General features: G+C 36.8%; 3 protein-coding genes across 3 annotated transcripts; all 3 read right to left on the bottom strand.

The window, feature by feature from the left end:
* Positions 1 to 3,524: 3,524 nt before the first annotated feature.
* On the bottom strand, positions 3,525 to 5,184 carry LOC137637464 (loricrin-like). The gene is made up of 3 exons (XM_068369652.1): positions 5,173 to 5,184; positions 4,059 to 4,741; positions 3,525 to 3,957 (listed from the first exon to the last, which is right to left on the bottom strand). Exons 1-3 carry the CDS (start codon positions 5,182 to 5,184, stop codon positions 3,525 to 3,527), a joined length of 1,128 nt encoding a protein of 375 aa, XP_068225753.1.
* A 5,891-nt stretch (positions 5,185 to 11,075) lies between these two features.
* Positions 11,076 to 14,578, bottom strand: LOC137637463 (pupal cuticle protein 20-like). The gene is made up of 3 exons (XM_068369651.1): positions 14,567 to 14,578; positions 13,000 to 13,388; positions 11,076 to 11,469 (listed from the first exon to the last, which is right to left on the bottom strand). Exons 1-3 carry the CDS (start codon positions 14,576 to 14,578, stop codon positions 11,076 to 11,078), a joined length of 795 nt encoding a protein of 264 aa, XP_068225752.1.
* Positions 14,579 to 15,019: 441 nt separating this feature from the next.
* Positions 15,020 to 16,348, bottom strand: LOC137637462 (uncharacterized). Its single transcript, XM_068369650.1, has one exon. It carries the CDS (start codon positions 16,346 to 16,348, stop codon positions 15,020 to 15,022), a length of 1,329 nt encoding a protein of 442 aa, XP_068225751.1.
* Positions 16,349 to 18,278: the final 1,930 nt, after the last annotated feature.

Genomic DNA, 18,278 nt, shown 5'->3' with positions numbered 1-18,278 from the left:
GGCCTTTTGGAAGTCAAGATTTAGTCCTTAGCTATTATTGTCAACAAGCAAGACATTATTATTATTATTATTATTATTATTATTATTATTATTATTATTATTATTATTAGTATTATTTGCTAAGCTACAACCCTAGTTGGAAAAGCAGGGAAAATAGCCCAGTGAGGAAAGGAAACAAGAAAAAATCAAATTTTTAAGAAGAGCAACAACATAAAAATAAATAACTCCTATATAAAACAATAAAAACTTTAACAAAACAAGAGGAAGATAAACAAGACAGAACTGCGTGCCCGAGTGTACCCTCAAGCAAGAGAACTCTAACCCAAGACAGGGGAACACCATGGTACAGAGGCTGTGCTACGACCCAAGACTAGGGAACAATGGTTTGATTTTGGTATCCTTTTCCTAGGAGAGCTGCTGACCATAGAGAGAAGAACAAATGGTTTTAAGCTGTTTGAGGGTTTAGAACACAATCTACATATAATAATTTATCATTGCTCCTGAATAGGTTTATCATATTGAGTTACTATCAGTGGAACCAAATCTTGAACATCTCTCAAGAAAACCCACCTCTGAAATTTGGCGAGATTATATAATTATTCGTTTCAGGTTTGGAGTGGAATGGGATTAATTTAAAAAGATTATTGGAGTGTCTTCATCATCATCATCATCATCTCCTCCTACGCCTACTGACGAAAAGGGCCTCGGTTAGATTTCGCCAGTCGTCTCTATCTTGAGCTTTTAATCCAATACTTCTCCATTCATCATCTCCTACTTCACGCTTCATAGTCTTCAGTCATGTAGGCCTAGGTCTTCCAACTCCTCTAGTGCCTTATGGAGCCCAGTTGTAAGTTTGGTGAACTAATCTCTTTTGGGGAGTGCGAAGAGCATGCCCGAACCATCTCTGTCTACCCCTCACCACTATCTCATCTACATATGACACTCGAGTAATCTTATATTTTCATTTCTAATCCTGTCCTGACATTTAACTCCTAATATTATTACGAGGGCTGTGTTCTGTAATCTACAAAATCTGTTGGATATTGTTTCATTGTCATACCACTACTCGTGTCCTTACAGTGACTCCAATCTCACTAAACTGATATATAGCCTGATTTTTTTTTTATGGATTTTCAGGCGATTTGATTTCCAGATTTTACTCAACCTAGCCATTGTCCGATTTGATTTTTTTCAATCTTTCATTAAAATCAAGTTCTAAAGATCCTGTGTTAGAGGTCATAGTTCCTAAATATTTAAATGATTCCAGCTCATTAATCCTATCTCCTTCCAACGATATTTCATCTTCCATTTTGTATTCCATGCTCATCATCTCTGTTTTTCTTCTATTTATCCGAGCCCAACCTCTTTTGATATTTCATGCATTCTGGTAAGCAAGATTTGCAAGTCTTGTTGTGTTCTGCTAATAAGGACAGCACCATCAGCATACTCAGGTCTCCTAATTTCCTGTTTAACTATCTAGTCCAATCCTTCTCCACCATCCCCAACTTTTCTATGCATTGTAAAATCCATGAGGAGGATAAACAACATAGGTGACAACACATTCCCTTGGAGTACTCCACTGTTCACTGGAAATTCGTTTGAGAGGACTCCATTAACATTAATTTTGCACTTGCTATGCTTATGAACAGACTTAATCAAATTTACACATCTAAGACAAACTCCATAATAACGCAGGCCTCTCCACAAAATTGGCCAGTGAACACTTTGTAAGGCTTTTTCATAGTCCACAAATGCCGTCAAAAGTGGATTCCTATATTCTATATATTGCTGTACAACATGTCTTTAAATGAAAATTTGGTCAGTACAACTTCTACCTTTTCCAAATCCTGCTTGTTCATCTTTCAGCTTTTCGTCAATCTTTCTCTCCAGTCTCTTTAGAATGAGCATACTATATATTTTTGTAACAACTGACGTAAGTGTGATGCCTCTATAATTATTGCACTCAGTCAGGTCTCCTTTTTTTTTTTGCCATTTTCACTAACACTTTCAACTCCCATTCATCAGGTTTTGCCTCTTCACGCCTCAGTCTACAAAATAATCTTATAAGTATTCTTGGGTTTACTTCATTTGCGACCAGTATCATCTCGGCAGGTATTCCATTGTATCCCGGGTCTTTCCATCTATTTAGTTTTTAATGATATCTTCTACTTCAAATGCACTGAATTCATTCATGGGAACATCAATGTCTTCATCAGCTTCAGTTATATCAATCAAATTATTCCCTTCATATCTCCTATTCATGACCTCACTAAACTGTTCCATCCAACTTTGCCTTTCTTCATCTTTTGTTGTTATAACAGATCCATCTCTTTGATGGGTATATGCTGCTTCTACGTTGCTCCAGTAGAGTTTTCGTTAATAATTCTATGGGCAATTCTTACGCCATAGCCACTCCCTTAATTCATAGTTTTTTCAGCCTCATCTGCTTTCCTGTCTAATTACTCTCTCCAGCCATTCCTGGCTTTTCTTTTGACTTCACTATCAATACTGGAATACTTAGCATGCTCTACCTTGTAGTATTCATTACTTCCTCGAAAACTTTCAACAATCAATTGCTGTCTTTGTCTCCTTTTTGTAGTAACCCAAGTAATTATTAACTTTGCATTTGATATGCTCATGAACAGACTTAATCAAATTTACATATTTAAGAAGAACTCCATGATAACGCTGGACTCTACAAAATTGGCCGGTAAACACTATCCTTATAACTCTACCGTCCTACTAACATATTTTTCAATATTTTCATATATTAAACTATAAGTTCAAGAATATTAATAATAAGTGTGAAAGCGAATGTTTATATGTATAATATTCTTTTAAAATATTGCTATTTAATTGTTAAACTGATTTTATGTGTATAATGTCTAATGATTCTCAGGCTTGTGCGCACTCTGATCGTCATTTCTCTGTTTTGCACCTTATAGCCAACTGTTTTAGATATGGTTAATTAAAGAGATGTGCTAACGTCCCTGACTGGTGAATGCCAGACTAGGGTTTGAGTTCCGCTCAAACTCGTAGGTTTTTTCTGGTTGGTGCAACCTCACCATCCTTGTGACCTAAGAATAGGGGTTTGTGGGAGTCTATAGGTCAATCTGCTGTGTCATCAGCAGCCATTGTCTGGCCAATCCTTAGTACTAGCTTTGGTGGAGAGGGGCCTTTGGGTCTCATCATATGTGTATATGGTCAGTCTCTAAGGTATTGTCCTGCTTGATAGGGCAATGTCAATGTCCCTTTCCTCTGCAATTAATGAGTGGCTTTTAAACTATACTATGAATGGAAATATGTTGAGAACTTGGATATTAATTTTTATAAATAATCGTTTTCCGCATAGCGAGTTTTCATGACCTAATTTTTGAAATTAGATCATTTTTAAGAAACAAAGAAAATAAAAATTATGTTTTGGGTGTTATATGTTTTAATGACATTCATAAATACGAGCAGAAGTTTTGGTATTAAAAGACAAATATTATGAGTTAATGGTTAAAGTGACACCAGTAGGGTATTTATGGCTGGCCGTATGTAGCGCTTGGAGTTTGAATTCCTGATGACAGTGATCCTGATCCGGACAGTAGAGATCCAGATCCAGATCCAGATAGCAGAGGTCCAGATCCGAAAACTGGGTTAAATTGTGATCCATAAGTATCTCCCTGTAATCCAGAGTTTGAGATGAGAGAATTAGAGCCAGTGAATTGAGATCCAGTGAGGGAGAGGCCAGATCCAGGAAGAATCTGAGAGCCGGTACCTACAAGTCCTGAAGCATAAGCCTCCTCCAGACGTGCATTTTCACTCTGAGCATAAGCGTCTTCCAGACGTGCCTTTTCAATCTGAGCCAGGGCGTGTGCTGGGGTGGGAGGCACACGATTGGAATTCACGCGGAAACCGTTTGCATCGGCAACAAAATTAACTGTTGTAGGAGTGCCATCAGGATGTGTAAATCTGCAAGGAATTGGTATCATATTAATAACGAGACTAAATTGTACCGAATTAAGCCAGTTCTGTTATATTGTAACACCTATTACATAATCAATGTTACTTACGACCATGCTCCCTGCTGTGACACCATTCCTCCCTCGGGGTATCCTTGCTCTTGGCGGACGATGCCATCTCCAGTTGCATAGTTGAATCTGTAAACACCATTGGCATAGGGTCCTTCACGTTGATCTTCAAGAATAGGTACCACAGGACGGGGTATCGTTGTGAAAATTCCAAGATTCCCTTGTGAATTTCCTCCAGAAATTCCTCCAAGTCCAGTGTTGATGACATTTCCAAGCCCTGTGTTTGTTAGGCCCCCTAGCCCAGTGGTAGTTAGGCCACTGAGTATTCCTGTAGAAGATTCTGCTAGTCCACTGTTATATGAATTCCCTACACCAGCAGAAGTGAGGCCACTGAATATTCCTCCAGAGGACCCTGCTAGTCCACTGATAGGAGCAGGTCCTAAGTTGCCCAGTGCAGAGCTTCCTAGGCCAATTCCTGTCAGACTCCCAGAATCTAAATTGGAGCCTCCATATCCTCCCGTTAAAAAGTCACTGCCAGAAACAGATCCTCCAGAAGCAAAGCCACCTCCTAGACTGCTAGACGAAGATCCTCCAAGTCCTCCAAAAGAAGAACCACCTCCAAGACCACCACTCACTGTAGGTGCTTCATAGGACTGGGCCAGATCACAGCTAACCCCATTTAGGGATGTGGCTGCAACTGATAGTAATGCACACACTGCCAATCTCTGATAACGGAAGTAATTAGTAATTTTTTCATCATTAAATGTAAAAGTAAATATTGTATTTTTGGCAATCTCATGGATGCTTTCATACCCTAATTTGAATGTATATCAACTGGCTCTACTTTTTTTCTAGTGTGTGCGAATTGTGTTAAAAAGTAACCTTATGTAATACAATGTTAGTCAATATGAAGCGATATTTTAAAAATTGGTTTTGATTAAATTGGTTCTTAAAAAAGTAAGAATTCTTTTCATGACCAGTTTTTGCTGAAAGTCAGTTGTTCTTCAACCAAAGATTTTTGTTTAAACGTTTACTTATAATCACTATGAGAATGCATAAGAAATATATCTGAATGAAGCATGGAAAGTACTTAAATTAAATTGTATTTGTATTAGGAGATCATTGATAAATTGTGGTAAGAAATAAGAGAACTTACATTGAATGCCATCGCTGTTTGATGAAGTCGAATTGAATGTGATGAGCCAAAGTCTCTCCCAGTATTTTATACGATAGACTCAATTTTGCTCAACCGCCTTTAGACACCCCCCCCCCCCACCCCCCAAACCATCGTACCGGCAGAGAATTTTATTGCGAAAAAACACGTAAACTTTTCTCATTTCAATTATTTTGTGTAATGCAAATTTTATTACGTAATGTCTGAGTTGGTGTTTTGTTTCCATTTATTTCGTCTGTGTCACAAAGTTATACAAAATTGAATCTTGAAATGGCATTTTGGAAATGGAGATATAGTCCTTAGCTATTATTGTCAACAAGCAAGACATTATTATTATTATTATTATTATTATTATTACTTGCTAAGTTACAACCCTAGTTGGAAAAGCAGGGAAAATAGCCCAGTGAGGAAAGGAAACAAGAAAAAGTAAAATTTTTACGAAGAGCAACAACATAAAAATAAATAACTCCTATATAAAACAATAAAAACTATAACAAAACAAGACGAAGAGAAACAAGAAAGAACTGCGTGCCCGAGTGTACCCTCAAGCAAGAGAACTCTAACCCAAGACAGTGGAAGACCATGGTACAGAGGCTGTGCTACGACCCAAGACTAGGGAACAATGGTTGTGATTTTAGTTTCCTTTTCCTAGGAGAGTTGCTGACCCTAGAGAGAAGACCAAATGGTTTTAAGCTGTTTGAGGGTTTAGAACACAAGATACGTTTAAGAATTTAAGTATTGCTCCTGAGTAGGTTTATCATATTGAGTTACTATCAGTGGAACAACATCTTGAACATCCCTCAAGAAAATCCACCTCTGAAATTTGGCGAGATTATATAATTACTCGTTTCAGGTTTGGAGTGGAATGGGATTAATTAAAAAAATTATTGCAGTGTCTTCATTATCATCATCTATTCCTACGCCTATTGACGCAAAGTCGTGTCTATCTTGAGCTTTTAGGTTAATACTTCTCCATTCATCATCTTCTACTTCACGCTTCATAGTCTTCAGTCATGTAGGTCTGAGTCTTCCAACTCTTCTAGTGCCTTATGAAGCCCAGTTAAAAGTTTGGTGAAATAATCTCTCTTGGGGAGTGCGAAGAGCATGCCCAAACCAACTCCATCTACCTAGTAGGTAGGCCAGAGCGTAATGCATTGGATCCCTCTCTCTGGTTACGGCTTATTTTTTCTTTGCCCACACTTACACAAAATAGTCTAGCCTATTCTTTACATATTCTCGTCTTTCCTCATACACCTGACAACAATGAGATACTTAACACTTCTTCACCCAAGGGGTTAATTACTTTACTGCAATTTGTTCAGTGTTCTTTCCTCTTGGTAAGGGTAGAAGAGACTCTTTAGCTATGGTAAGCAGCTCTTCTAGGAGAAGGACAATCCAAAATTAAACCATTGTTCTCTAGTCTTGGGTAGTGCCATAGCCTCTGTACCATGGTCTTCCACTGTCTTGGGTTAGAGTTCTCCTGCTTGAGGGTACACTCGGGCACACTATTCTATCTTATTATTAATTTTTTCCTCCTCTTGTTTTTTTTTTTTGAAATGGTGTGTTGGGCAGACTTAATAGAAGGGCCATGGATGCCTGGTGGTTTATCAAGAGGTTGTCTTTTCCTTTTTCTGATTCTTTTTCTTCTCAAAACCATCCTTACTGTCCTCCCTTCAGTTGAAGTGGCTATCCTGGAGTGTATTTAGCCTTGCTTGGTGTATCGGCTCCTCCATGTTGACCAGTTTTTACCGACTTTTTACTATAGTCTATGGGTATCATCAATCACTTTATTTATAATTCTGTACATATTGTTTTTGCTATAATTCTTGTTAATCTGGTTTTTAAGTATGATGTCTCTTTTTTATTTCAATTATTTCTTATGCTGTCTGGAGACATTGAGCGAAATCCGGGACCAGTATGTCCTAGATTTCGTCAATGTCGTCTTCTGTATTGCAATATTCGTGGTCTTCATGCAAATATCCAAGACCTTACAGTTGCGTCCAGACAGTATGATATTCTTTTGTGCTCAGAAACTTTGGTTTCTAATATGAAGCACTCATCTGAGCTCCTTATAACTAGTTTTAAGAAGCCAATAATGTTGAAACGTGATGCCATCCCTAGGGCCAGGGGAATGGCGGTGTATATTAGGACCGAGTACCCTGCTTCTCATAAGTCCTGCTATCAATGTGGATGTTATGAGATTCAGGTAATAAAAGTTTGTGGCAGACATAACAACTTTTATTTATGTTCGATCTACCTTAATCCAGACATGGATGATTCTATGTTTGATTGTCTTCTTACCATTATGGCTAAGATACAAGAAGATGATAGAAAGGCTTCTTTTGCCTTTGTTGGGGATTTTAATGCTCACCATAGGTAGTGGTTATTTTCTATCTCTCCTACCGATCGCCATGGCTTAAGAGCTTTAGACTTTGCCTCTGAATCAGGCTGTGAGCAAATCATAAATGAAGCTACTCACAGGTCTGGTAATTGCCTGGACCTCGTATACACCGATTCCCCTGGCGTTATAACTAGTAAGGTTGGTTCTCCAGTCGGGACATCTGATCATGCCTTGATTTCATTAGTAGTGAAGACTGAGCAGCCTGTCCCTGATATATCATACTCTTGTAAAATTTATATGAAATCCCAAGCAGACTGGAATGGGATTTTGCATGATCTTTTGTGCTTGAATTGGTCACAATTATATAGTAGTGTAGATCCTGTTGTCCCTTTGAATGAGAATCTAGTCAACATAATTGATAAGCGTATCCCTTCTCGTGTGCTAAGGTACCGAGTGAAGGACAAACCGTGGTTTAATGATGATTGTAGACGTGCTTATTTGGAGAAACAGGAGGCCTATCATCTTTGGAAGGGTAACAGATCAGATTTGACCTGGAACAACTATACTCAGCTTCGAGCTTTTGCTCAGAGAGTTTATGCCTCAACTGAAAAGGAGTACAATTTAACCATAAAAGAAACCCTTTCTGGTACAACTCAGGAACATAAATGGTGGTCTACCCTTAAATCTGCACTCTTTGGTGTAGATGCTACAGTTCCGCCTTTACTTAAACCAGATGGCTCAGTCACTCACTGTCCAAAGGAAAAGGCAACCCTTTTGGCTGATGTTTTTGACAGTAAACAGAATAAAGAAAAACTTGAACTTCCTCATTCCTGTTTTCCAGAGTCTAAACTAACTAGTTTAGCTTTTCGATCTCGTGAGATTAAAGCTCCGTTGATGGACCTTGATGCTTATGGAGGTGTAGACCCAAATGGTATTCTTCCTTTGTTTTTTATAAAGACAGCAGATTCCTTAGCTCCAAAGTTATCTGTTATTTTGCGCAAGTTAGCAAGAAGAGGAGCTTTTAGCACTTGTTGGAGAATTGGTAATGTTACTCCTCTATGTAAATGTGTTTGTGGTAGCTCAAGTCCCACTGATTACCCCCCAATTTCCATAACTCCCATATTATCTAAAGTTTTTGAACGTCTTCTGGCAAAACGTCTTAATAGGTATGCTGAAGGTAATCATCTATTCCCTAGTTTGCAATTTGGTTTTCGTAAAGGCCTTGGAGCATGTGATGCCCTTCTTACAATCTCCAATGCTGTACAGAAATCCCTTGATTGTGGTCAGGAAGTTCGTATGATTGGCCTTGATTTTAGTGTTCCAAAGGGTAGTGTTCTTGGCCCATTACTTTTCATACTATATACGCATGATATGTGGTTTGGCCTAGAAAACAAGCTTATTGCATATGCAGATGATGCTACTCTCTTTGCATCAATTCCATCCCCTGAATGTAGATCTGGGGTTGGTGAATCCCTTGATAGAGATTTAGCTAAAGTTAGTGCATGGTGCAAATTATGGGGTATGAAGTTGAATCCTAACAAAACTCAAAGTATGATTATAAGTAGGTCAAGGACGGTGGCTCCTCAACATCTGGATCTCAGTATTGATAATGTTTCTTTAAATTTGTATGACTCTTTTAAAATTTTAGGTGTGATTCTCGACAGCAAATTTACTTTTGAGAAATTAGGTCTGTGTCTTCTTCAGTTGCTCAAAAAATTGGCTTATTGAGAAAGTCTTACAAGCTTTTCGGTGATCAATCTATTCTGAAGAAGTGTTTTAATTCTTTCATTCTACCTTGTTTTGAGTATTGTTCTCCTGTCTTGTGTTCAGCTGCTGATTCTCATCTTAATTTGTTGGACAGAAACTTACGGTCTATTAAATTTCTTATTCCTAATCTAGATGTTAATCTTTGGCACCGTCGTTCAATTAGTTCATTATGCATGTTGCATAAGATTTTTCATAACTCTGACCATCCTTTACATTCAGATCTCCCTGGACAATTCTATCCTGTTCGTAATACTAGGCAGGCAGTTAATTCTAATAGCCAGGCCTTCTCCATCATGAGGCTCAATACTACACAGTATTCTAGAAGTTTTATTCCAGTTATGACCAAGTTGTGGAATGATCTTCCTAATCGGGTAGTGGAATCTGTAGAACTTCAAAAGTTCAAACTTTCAGCAAATTTTTTTATGTTGAACTGTCTGACATAAGTCTTTTTTATAGTTTATATATGACATATCTGTTTTATCTGTTTTGACGCTGTTACTGTTTGTAGAATGATTTATTGTTAATTTGTTCTCATCCTTTAATTATTTCCTTATTTCCTTTTCCTCGCTGGGCTATTTTTCCCTGTTGGAGCCCTTGGGCTTATAGCATCTTACTTTTCCAACTAGGGTTGTGGCTTGGCTGGTAATAATAATAATAATAATAATAAAAATAATAAAAGTTTTTAAAATTTGAAAGTAGATGTTAAGTTACCCTTATGGTATTTCTACGAAAGTCAAATTTTTGAAATATCTACTTGATAAATCTGTTTACTTCATCATTATTGTATATATTTATTTTGTAATAAAAGAATTCTTAACATATGTACTTGATCAATCTGTTTAATTAAATATTCATTATTTTATATATTTATTTTATGAAAAAGGACAACCTTTATGAAGATCCATGATACCATAAGGTAATTTTAGATTAAAAAGTCCACTAGCAACCTTGATAAGGTCCAGTACTAGGCCATAACTTCACAATCAATCACTCTATGACATTCATACAATGTAAATTATAAATATTATTATTATTATTATTATTAGCCAAGCTACAACCCTAGTTGCAATAAAAGAAAAGCATTTAATTCACCAGTGATTTAGATTAAATTGAAGGACATAACTTTGGTTTTAAATAAAAATAAGCCTTTCATTTGAAGGATATATTAATGATCATTAAGATTCATAATACATAGTCAAGTACTGGTCTGGAACTTGGTAGAGATAGTTGAGATGCGATTCCAGAAGCTCCATGATTAGTTTCCATAACTGGAAATTGAGTTTATATGGTTAAGAGATAATGTATCAATTACTGGTCTGGAACCCGGTGAAGATATTTGAGATGCATTCCAGAAACAGGCTCCATGATTAGTTTCCATAACTTGAAATTGAGTTTAAAACGTTAATAGGAGATAATGTATCAAGTACTGGTCTGGAACCCGTTGAAGATATTTTGGATGTGTTCCAGAAACAGGCTCCATGATTAGTTTCCATAACTGGAATTTGAGTTTATATGATTAAGAAGAGATAGTATATTAAGTACTGAACCGGAACACAGTGAAGATCCGGTACATTATGTAGAGATTTGAGATGCAGTTCCAGAAACAGGCTCCATGATTAGTTTCCATAACTTGGAATTGAGTTATAGCGTTAAAGGAAGACAGTGTATCAAATACTGGTCCGGAACCCGTAGCAGAGATTTGAGATGCAGTTCCAGATCCAGAGAGAGGAGTTCCATATCTTTCTGCTTGTCCTGGAAACCCTGTGAGGCTTCATGATTAGTTTCCATAACTTGGAATCGAGTTTATAGCGTCAAAAGAAGACAGTGTATCAAACACTGGTCCGGAACCCGTAGCAGAGTTTTGAGATGCAGTTCCAGAAGCAAATCCAGGTCCAGAGAGATGAGTTCCATATCTTTCTGCTTGCCCTGGAAACCCTGTGATGCCAGATCCATATTGAGAAAGGAGAGCTGTGGTGCCCAAGGGAGAGATTCTACCCAGTGAGTCGTATTCGTATCCTTTAGCGGCCAGTTCCGCGTCTTCCCGCTTCGCTTTCTCGATCTGTGCGATAGCGTGAGGAGGAATGGCCGGCAGGCGATCGGATTCGGGTCGGAAACCATTTGCATCGGCGACAAAGTTGACGAAAGTTGAAGTGCCATCTGGGAAGGTGAATCTGACAAAAAAAAAAAAAAATAAATAAATAAATAAATTAATAGATAAATAAATAAAATTTATATGTTTATACAGTATATACATGTATATATATATATATATATATATATATATATATATATATATATATATATATATATATATATATGATATTAAAACTTTTCAGTTTTCTATACTGTTAAAAAGTTGTAAATAAAATTGTTTTTATATAGATATCTATCTATCTAGCTATCTATCTATCTATCTATATATATATATATATATATATATATATATATATATATATATATATATATATATATATATGTGTGTGTGTGTGTGTGATAGCAATGATAACACTTTTCAGTGTTCCACACTGTTAAAATGTTGCCGTAAATAAGACGGTAAAAATCCTGGAATAAATGTTACCAGGTATTTACTGGTTTAAAAACGGATATATTGACGTAAAGGAGTGATATAGCGGTCACCAACCCGTAAAAGATAATAACAAAGCACGAGGAAAATTACGGTCGCCTGTATTTTACTGAAATACGGCTGAGAACAGAACAATTTTTACGGAGAATTTCCGATTAAATTTATGGGGTATTTTTAACAATGTACTTTACTGGAATATATATTTTTTCAATTAATTTTACTGAAATACGGCACGGGATAGTGTATTATTACGGAGAATTTTCGATTAAATTTACGGTTTTTTTTAACTGTACTTTATTGGAATAAGTTTTTTCAATGGGCTGAATATTTCTACTTTTCTGCAATAGGGTTTTTTCAATGGAATAGATTTTTTTTTAATTGAAGTGAATATTTTTTCTTTTTCTGCAATAGGTTTTTTCAGTGGAATATATTTTTTTAATTGAACTGAATATTTCTACTTTTCTGTAGTAGTTTTTTTCAATGGAATGAATTTTTTTAATTGGACTGAATATTTCTTCTTTTCTGTAATAGGGTTTTTCAATGGAATAGATTTTTTTTAATTGAACTGAATATTTCTACTTTTCTGTAATAGGTTTTCTCAATGGAATAGATTTTTTTTAATGGAACTGAATACTTCTTCTTTTTCTGCAATAGGTTTTTTCAATGGAATAGATTTTTTTAATTGAACTGAATATTTCTTCTTTTTCTACAATAGGTTTTTTCAATGGAATAGATTTTTTTTTAATTGAACTGAATATTTCTTCTTTTCTGTAATAGGTTTTTTCAATGGAATAGATTTTTTTTAATTGAACAGAATATTTCTACTTTTCTGTGGTAGGTTTTTCAATGGAATAGATTTTTTTTTTTTTATTGAAATGAATATTTCTTCTTTTGCTGCAATAGGTTTTTTCAGTGGAATAGATTTTTTTTAATTGAACTGAATATTTCTTATTTTACTGCAATAGGTTTTTTCAGTGGAATATATTCTTTTTAATTGAACTGAATTTTTTTTTTTCTGCAATAGGTTTTTTCAATGGAATAGATTTTTTTAATTGAACTGAATATTTCTACTTTTCTGTAATAGGTTTTTTTCAATGGATTGAAACAATATACTTACGACCATCCTCCCTGTTGTGCTACCATTCCATTCACAGGAAATCCTTGTTCTTGCCGATTGATACCATTACCAGTTGCATATCTAAAGTCATAGGTACCGTCAGGATAAGGTCCTTGACGTTGATCGAAAAGGATTGGTATCACTGGACGAACGGGGCCGAAAAATCCTGGAAAGGATCCACCAAGGTTTACGGGTGAAAGGCCTCCAAGTCCAGCGGTTAATAATCCTCCTGTGTTAATAACAGATCCGTCTAGGATTCCATTAACTCCAGTTGTGGGTCCTACAAGGTTTCCTACGGATAGTCCGCTGGGGTCCTGGTAACTTTCAGGATTAGATTTGGCGCTTGGCACGACAGAGAAAACTGCCAGGAATGCACAAAACACCACTTTCTGAAATTTATAGAAAACGGTTTATAAAACACCACTTTCTGAAATTTATAGAAAACGGTTTATAATGTAAAATAGATTTCTATTATGTTGCTGTTCTTAAATATTTGATTTTTCCTTGTTTCTTTTCCTCACTGGGCTATTTTCCCTGTTGGAGCTCTTGGGAGTTATAGCATCCTGCTTTTCCAACTAGGGTTGTAGCTTAGCAAGTAATAATAATAATAATAATAATAATAATAATAATAATGATGATAATAATATAAAATATAACAATGTTACTGTTGTTTAAATATTTTATTTTTCCTTGTTTCCTTTCCTCATTGGGCTATTTTCCCTGTTAGAGCCCCTGGGCTTATAGCATCCTGCTTTTCCTACTAGGGTTGTAACTTAGCAAGTAATAATAATAATAATAATAATAATAATAATAATAATAATATAACAATGTTACTGTTTTTAAAATATTCTAGTTTTCCTTTATTCCTTTCCTCACTGGGTTATTTACCCTGTTGGAGCCCCTGGGCTTATAGTATCCTGCTTTTCCAACTAGGGTTGTAACTTAGCAAGTAATAATAATAATAATAATAATAATAATAATAATAATAATAATAATAATAATGTTTGCTTCGTTCCTCTTGCCAGTATCTCAATTATCATTTGACTTGGGATAACTTTATGTTTTGGACACTGGACTTCTCTATACAAAACTAAAGCCCTGTTTGGTGAGCATTCCCTTCTAACATGGTACCCAAACTTCGAATATAAAGGTTCTTATTGTTTTTAAAATATTAGTTCTCATTTTCAATATTCGTAAAAGTTAAATCCTCTACGAGAAATCTAAACTAGACTGCAGTTGGATATTTTAGTATATCTTTAAATACAAACTTACAAAAAGACTTTTTTTAAGATTGATTAAAATGTTACATTACTAATCATTTAAGAATTGTTTTTGAAAATTATTATTAGTATTATTACTTGCTAAGCTACAACCCTAGTTGGAAAAGCAGGATGCTATATGCCCAGGGCTCCAACATGGAAAATAGCTCAGTGAGGAAAGAAAACAAGGATAAATAAAATACTAACATTATTAAAATAGATATTGAGATAAGCAGTTACAACGTTTTTTCACTTAATGGAAATTAGTCAGCTAAATTATTAATATTCCCAGAAATATAGAAACTTACCGTGAATGCCATCGTTGTTCGAATGCGTCGGAGAGAATGTACTGCAAGTGGGTCTTTCCACGTCTTTTATACGATACCAAATCATTCCCCGGCTGTGATCACCCCCGAGTTGACATCAAAACACTTCTCGGTCAAATCTTTCACTTTAACCTGATTGATTTAGTGATGCAACACGAATTCTAGCCCTTTTGGGGGTGAATACTTTTGTTGATGGCTGGTTGACCCCAGCCGTTTGAGACTGGCTGGTTTTGTTATTAGCTGGTTTATCCATTGCCATATTGTGGTGACTGTTTATGTTAACGGCTGTTAACCCAACCCATTTTGGGGGACTGCTTTTGTTGGTTGTTAACCTCAGCCATTTTGGGGGTGACTACTTTTGTTGATGGCTGGTTAACCCCAGCGATTTGAGACTGACTGCTTTTGTTATTAGCTGGTTTATCTCCTACTATTTTGTTAATGGCTGTTAACCCAATCGATTTTGGGGGTGACTACTTTTGTTGATGGCTGGTTAATCCCAGCCATTTTGGGGGACTGCTTTTGTTGATTGTTAACCCCAGCCATTTTGGGGGTGACTACTTTTGTTAATGGCTGGTTAACCCCAGCCATTTTGGGGGACTGCTTTTGTTGATTGTTAACCCCAGCCATTTTAGGGGTGACTACTTTTGTTAATGGCTGGTTAACCCCAGCCATTTTGGGGGACTGCTTTTGTTGATTGTTAACCCCAGCCATTTTAGGGGTGACTACTTTTGTTAATGGCTGGTTAACCCCAGCCATTTTGGGGGACTGCTTTTGTTGATTGTTAACCCCAGCCATTTTAGGGGTGACTACTTTTGTTAATGGCTGGTTAACCCCAGCCATTTTGGGGGACTGCTTTTGTTGATTGTTAACCCCAGCCATTTTAGGGGTGACTACTTTTGTTGATGGCTGGTTAACCCCAGCCATTTTGGGAGACTGCTTTTGTTGATTGTTAACCCCAGCCATTTTGGGGGTGACTACTTTTGTTAATGGCTGGTTAACCCCAGCCATTTTGGGGGACTGCTTTTGTTGATTGTTAACCCCAGCCATTTTAGGGGTGACTACTTTTGTTAATGGCTGGTTAACCCCAGCCATTTTGGGGGACTGCTTTTGTTGATTGTTAACCCCAGCCATTTTAGGGGTGACTACTTTTGTTAATGGCTGGTTAACCCCAGCCATTTTGGGGGACTGCTTTTGTTGATTGTTAACCCCAGCCATTTTAGGGGTGACTACTTTTGTTGATGGCTGGTTAACCCCAGCCATTTTGGGAGACTGCTTTTGTTGATTGTTAACCCCAGCCATTTTGGGGGTGACTACTTTTGTTAATGGCTGGTTAACCCCAGCCATTTTGGGGGACTGCTTTTGTTGATTGTTAACCCCAGCCATTTTAGGGGTGACTACTTTTGTTAATGGCTGGTTAACCCCAGCCATTTTGGGGGACTGCTTTTGTTGATTGTTAACCCCAGCCATTTTGGGGGTGACTACTTTTGTTAATGGCTGGTTAACCCCAGCCATTTTGGGGGACTGCTTTTGTTGATTGTTAACCCCAGCCATTTTAGGGGTGACTACTTTTGTTGATGGCTGGTTAACCCCAGCCATTTTGGGAGACTGCTTTTGTTGATTGTTAACCCCAGCCATTTTAGGGGTGACTACTTTTGTTGATGGCTGGTTAACCCCAGCCATTTTTGGGGACTGCTTTTGTTGATTGTTAACCCCAGCCATTTTAGGGGTGACTACTTTTGTTGATGGCTGGTTAACCCCAGCCATTTTGGGAGACTGTTAACCCCAGCCATTTTAGGGGTGACTACTTTTGTTGATGGCTGGTTAACCCCAGCCATTTTGGGGGACTGCTTTTGTTGATTGTTAACCCCAGCCATTTTGGGGGTGACTACTTTTGTTGATGGCTGGTTAACCCCAGCCATTTTGGGAGACTGCTTTTGTTGATTGTTAACCCCAGCCATTTTAGGGGTGACTACTTTTGTTGATGGCTGGTTAACCCCAGCCGTTTGCGGGTGACTGCTTTTGTTGATTGTTAACCCCAGCCATTTTGGTGTGACTGCTTTTTGTTGATTGTTAACCACAGCTATTTTTGGGGTGACTACTTCTGTTGATGGCTGGTTAACCCCATTCATTTTGGGGGACTGCTTTTGTTGATTGTTAACCCCAACCATTTTAGGGTCAGTATTTTTGTTTATGGTTGGTTAACACCAGACAAGTTGGAGTGACTGCTTTTGTTGATGGCTTTTAATCCAAGCCATTTTAAGGTGACTGCTTTTATTGATAACTTATTAACCCCATCCTTTTTGGGGTGACTACTTTGGGTGATGTCTTAATCCCATTCATTCTTGGGGAACTGTTATGTTTTCTCTACTTTACAGCAAATGTTGGTTGAGTTTTATAATCTTTGATAAGTTCCTATGTACGTTGTATGAATGGTACATGTAATGTCAAGTAAAACATTGTCAGCTTCTGTAGTACAATGTTAAAAATTTTTTTAATCAATTAGCCTTCATTTGGTGTCAATTTGAATGTATACATTATTGCGAAAACATATTTCATTAAGTACATAATTAATTATCAGCTGAGGCCAACTAATTTCAATTTGTAATATAATCTTATAGATTCTGGGTGTGAAAGTAATTATGAAACATTACGAATTAATTGAATATTAATTTAAGAAATAATTCTATTACATTTTTTTTTTGCGAAATCACTTTGCAGAAGTCAGTCAGTGAAGCGAAACATGTGTTCTACTTGAATATCTTTTCCGTTTAGATAACACAAGACTTCGAAAGCCTTAATAACTGCAATATAGGTAGTAGGTTTGCCAGGGCACCAGCCACCAGTTAAGATACTACCGCGAGAGAGTTATGGGGTCCTTTGACTGACCAGACAGTATTCCATTGGATCCTTCTCTCTGGTTACGGTTCATTTTCCCATTTGCTTACACAGACATCTAATAGATTGGCTTATTCTTTACATATTCTCCTATGTCCTCATACACCTGTCAACACTAAGATTACCAAACAATTCTTCTTCACACAAGGGGTTACTGCACTGTAATTGTTCAATGGCTACTTTCCTCTTGGTAAGGGTCAAAGAGACTCTTTAGCTACGGTAAGTAGCTCTGCTAGGAGAAGGACACTCCAAAATCAAACCATTATTCTCTAGTCTTGGGTAGTGCCATATCCTCTGTACCATGGCCTTCCACTATCTTGGGTTAGAGTTCTCTTGCTTGAGGATACACTCGGTCACACTATTCTACCTTATTTCTCTTCCTCTTGTTTTGTTAAAGTTTTTATAGTTTATATATGAGGTATTTATTTTAATGTTACTGATCTTGAAAAATTTTATTTTCCCCGGTTTCATTTCCTCACTGGGCTATTTTCCCTGTTGGAGCCCCTGGGCTTATAGCATCCTGCTTTTCTAACTAGGGTTGTAGCTTAGCAATTAATAATACAGTAATAATAATAACATATAAGGCTAGAGAGAGGACTACTTTTTTCTGTACTAAACTTTTTGTCCTGATTGCTTTTTTGTGACGTCTCATTAGTCGAGATTTCTCGTAAGTTATTAGATTTATCGGACTTATATGACCTCCTTACTTTTCTATCCATCTGTTTTATATTTTCAGTTGACTTATGTAGCCTTGCTACTTTCCTCTTCATCTTGTTAGCTTCGTCCTGTTTTTCTAATG

This window comes from Palaemon carinicauda, unplaced genomic scaffold, assembly GCF_036898095.1.
Source record: "Palaemon carinicauda isolate YSFRI2023 unplaced genomic scaffold, ASM3689809v2 scaffold766, whole genome shotgun sequence".
In the NCBI taxonomy this organism is placed as follows: domain Eukaryota; kingdom Metazoa; phylum Arthropoda; class Malacostraca; order Decapoda; family Palaemonidae; genus Palaemon; species Palaemon carinicauda.
This window is presented reverse-complemented; position numbering and strand designations above follow the sequence as displayed.

Bases quoted from the DNA above. Each gene is read 5' to 3' on its own strand.
- LOC137637464 (XM_068369652.1), bottom strand. The intron at 3,958-4,058 runs GTAAGTAACATT...AATTCCTTGCAG, and splicing joins TCACAGCAGGGAGCATGGTC to ATTTACACATCCTGATGGCA.
- LOC137637463 (XM_068369651.1), bottom strand. The intron at 11,470-12,999 runs GTAAGTATATTG...TTTTTTTGTCAG, and splicing joins GCACAACAGGGAGGATGGTC to ATTCACCTTCCCAGATGGCA.
- LOC137637462 (XM_068369650.1), bottom strand. From the start codon at position 16,348: ATGGCTGGGGTTAACCAGCCATCAACAAAAGTAGTCACCCCTAAAATG.